Source organism: Pygoscelis adeliae, unplaced genomic scaffold (assembly GCF_000699105.1).
Source record: "Pygoscelis adeliae isolate BGI_AS28 unplaced genomic scaffold, ASM69910v1 Scaffold171, whole genome shotgun sequence".
Classification (NCBI taxonomy): domain Eukaryota; kingdom Metazoa; phylum Chordata; class Aves; order Sphenisciformes; family Spheniscidae; genus Pygoscelis; species Pygoscelis adeliae.
The window spans coordinates 6,600,305-6,602,120 of NW_008824186.1; the positions used below are offsets into that span (position 1 = coordinate 6,600,305).

Genomic DNA, 1,816 nt, shown 5'->3' on the forward strand with positions numbered 1-1,816 from the left:
CAGGTTTCACGAAAAAAAACCCACCCAAACCAACGCTGCTGAAGAAGAAAAAGCTGCATTTCTCTGCTCAGACGGCTGCCTGGCCAATTCGTATGCCTGTACTTCCATGCCAATGGGAGGACGTGCTCCCTCTTGACACGGTTGCTAGTTAGGAGGCACGGCAGAAAGCTGCAGATTTGGGGGGGCAGGGGAGAGAATGACATGTGAGATGTCAGAGAAACAGAGCAAGGAGCTGGGTTACCGCAAGGAGGAGTCTTAGAAAGATGGCACACAAATACCTGGGAAAAGAGGTTACAGGCTGTCACTGCTCACACACTCGCCATAGACCAATTTAAGTTTGGTTCTGATTTTAAAATATGTTACTTAACATCTTAATTTACATCACAGTTTCCCCGATTACAGTGAAAAGTGAGATGATTGCGGAATTTAATGAACACCACACAGAATACAGAAGGCTGCTAAAGGCACCTATTTTGCCATCCAACTGCTGAGTGCAGCTCAAGGGCTCATTTTAAACTTAGGGAACAAATGCTGAACCAAAATGATTTTTTTTAATGTTTTGGCTAGACAGGAACACACAGACAGGAAAAAGGCGTTTCATTAATGCTTAGCCATTTACTGAAAATAATTTTCAGTAATTCTCTGCCTTAAACAAGAGTGTGATTCCCTTAAAGCAGCATGCTGCTTTCTTGCAAGTGTACCATCATAAATATTTTTCTTACTTTTCCTGATGACTTGATTCCTTTAGCAAGGGAGGCGTATACAATCACCCAAGCTAGGAAAAGAGATAGTGCCAAGGGCCATCTAATCTCACCAGGATATTCAATCCCTGCTGAAATCTTCAATACAAAGTACCTAAGAATAAAAAAGAAATTAAAAAAAAAAGGGGGGGAGGAATTAATGACAGCAACTGCAGGCAGTAATTCAGTGGAAATTCCTACTGTATTTTGTTTTGCTTCAGCGTTCTCAGCGGTTTCTCTAGAAGGTTCCAGTGATTCTCACCATGTATTATTTTATCTATCTGCATTGCAGTAGTAGATAAAAACGCCAGGCATGGGCCAACACCCCAGCTGTGCTAAGCACCACAGGAACAGAACACAAATAATCCAGCGTTTGAAATTTAGCTTTCATCATTCCTACGCATAAAAACTGGGTATCGTTTGCTGTCCTTAACTATCGTATTTCCAGTCTTCCGAACAGCGATTTGTTGTCTGTTACAGGGGATTTTAGAGAAAGATTAACATAACGTCTCTAAAGAAAGAAAGATCTTACTTGAAGTATTCTTCACTTCCACTGACAAACGTTTTGTTTCCCTCACTGGTGAAGTTAACCATAGTCAAGTTTGGATAGGCACTCATACAGAAAGTAGAGTTCTTGATTTGTATTTTTGGGTGGTCACCAATAATGCAGGAATCTAGGAAGAAAAGAAAACAAAGAGAAAACTCGTCTAGATTATTTTTTTTTTCAGGTTGGGTGTAAAATGACAAGGAAAAGCATTAGATCACAGACGTCGCTTGAACTGTTGTTCTGCGATAGATTTCTGGAACACCCTGCTTACAGAAGCTATAAGGGTTTGAGAGAACTAGGTCTTCAAATATCTCATGATTTCCCCCCTTTATCCCAAATGTCTAAGGCGTAGAAAGAGCCTGAGGCAGTGAAAGAACTGCTGCCCGCCCCCGGGGAGCGCTCACTCCCCCGCTCGGGGGTCACCCCGCTGGGGAGCAGGGGCCGGTGTGTAGCCCCGGGCCGGGATTCGGGAGGGCTGAGGGAGTCCCGGGAAGCCGCGTCCAGCCCGGACGGCCCCCGGGGCCAGGCA

General features: G+C 44.1%; 1 protein-coding gene across 1 annotated transcript in view; it reads right to left on the reverse strand.

Moving 5' to 3' along the window:
- SLC6A5 (solute carrier family 6 (neurotransmitter transporter), member 5) overlaps positions 1 to 1,816 on the reverse strand; it is a 31,365-nt gene that overhangs the window by 25,036 nt on the left and 4,513 nt on the right. The window contains exons 3-4 of the mRNA XM_009334586.1: positions 1,273 to 1,414; positions 723 to 855 (exon numbers count right to left, since the gene is read on the reverse strand). Of these exons, the coding sequence (XP_009332861.1) occupies positions 723 to 855; positions 1,273 to 1,414 (275 nt within the window). The remainder of the gene's footprint in view (positions 1 to 722; positions 856 to 1,272; positions 1,415 to 1,816) is intronic.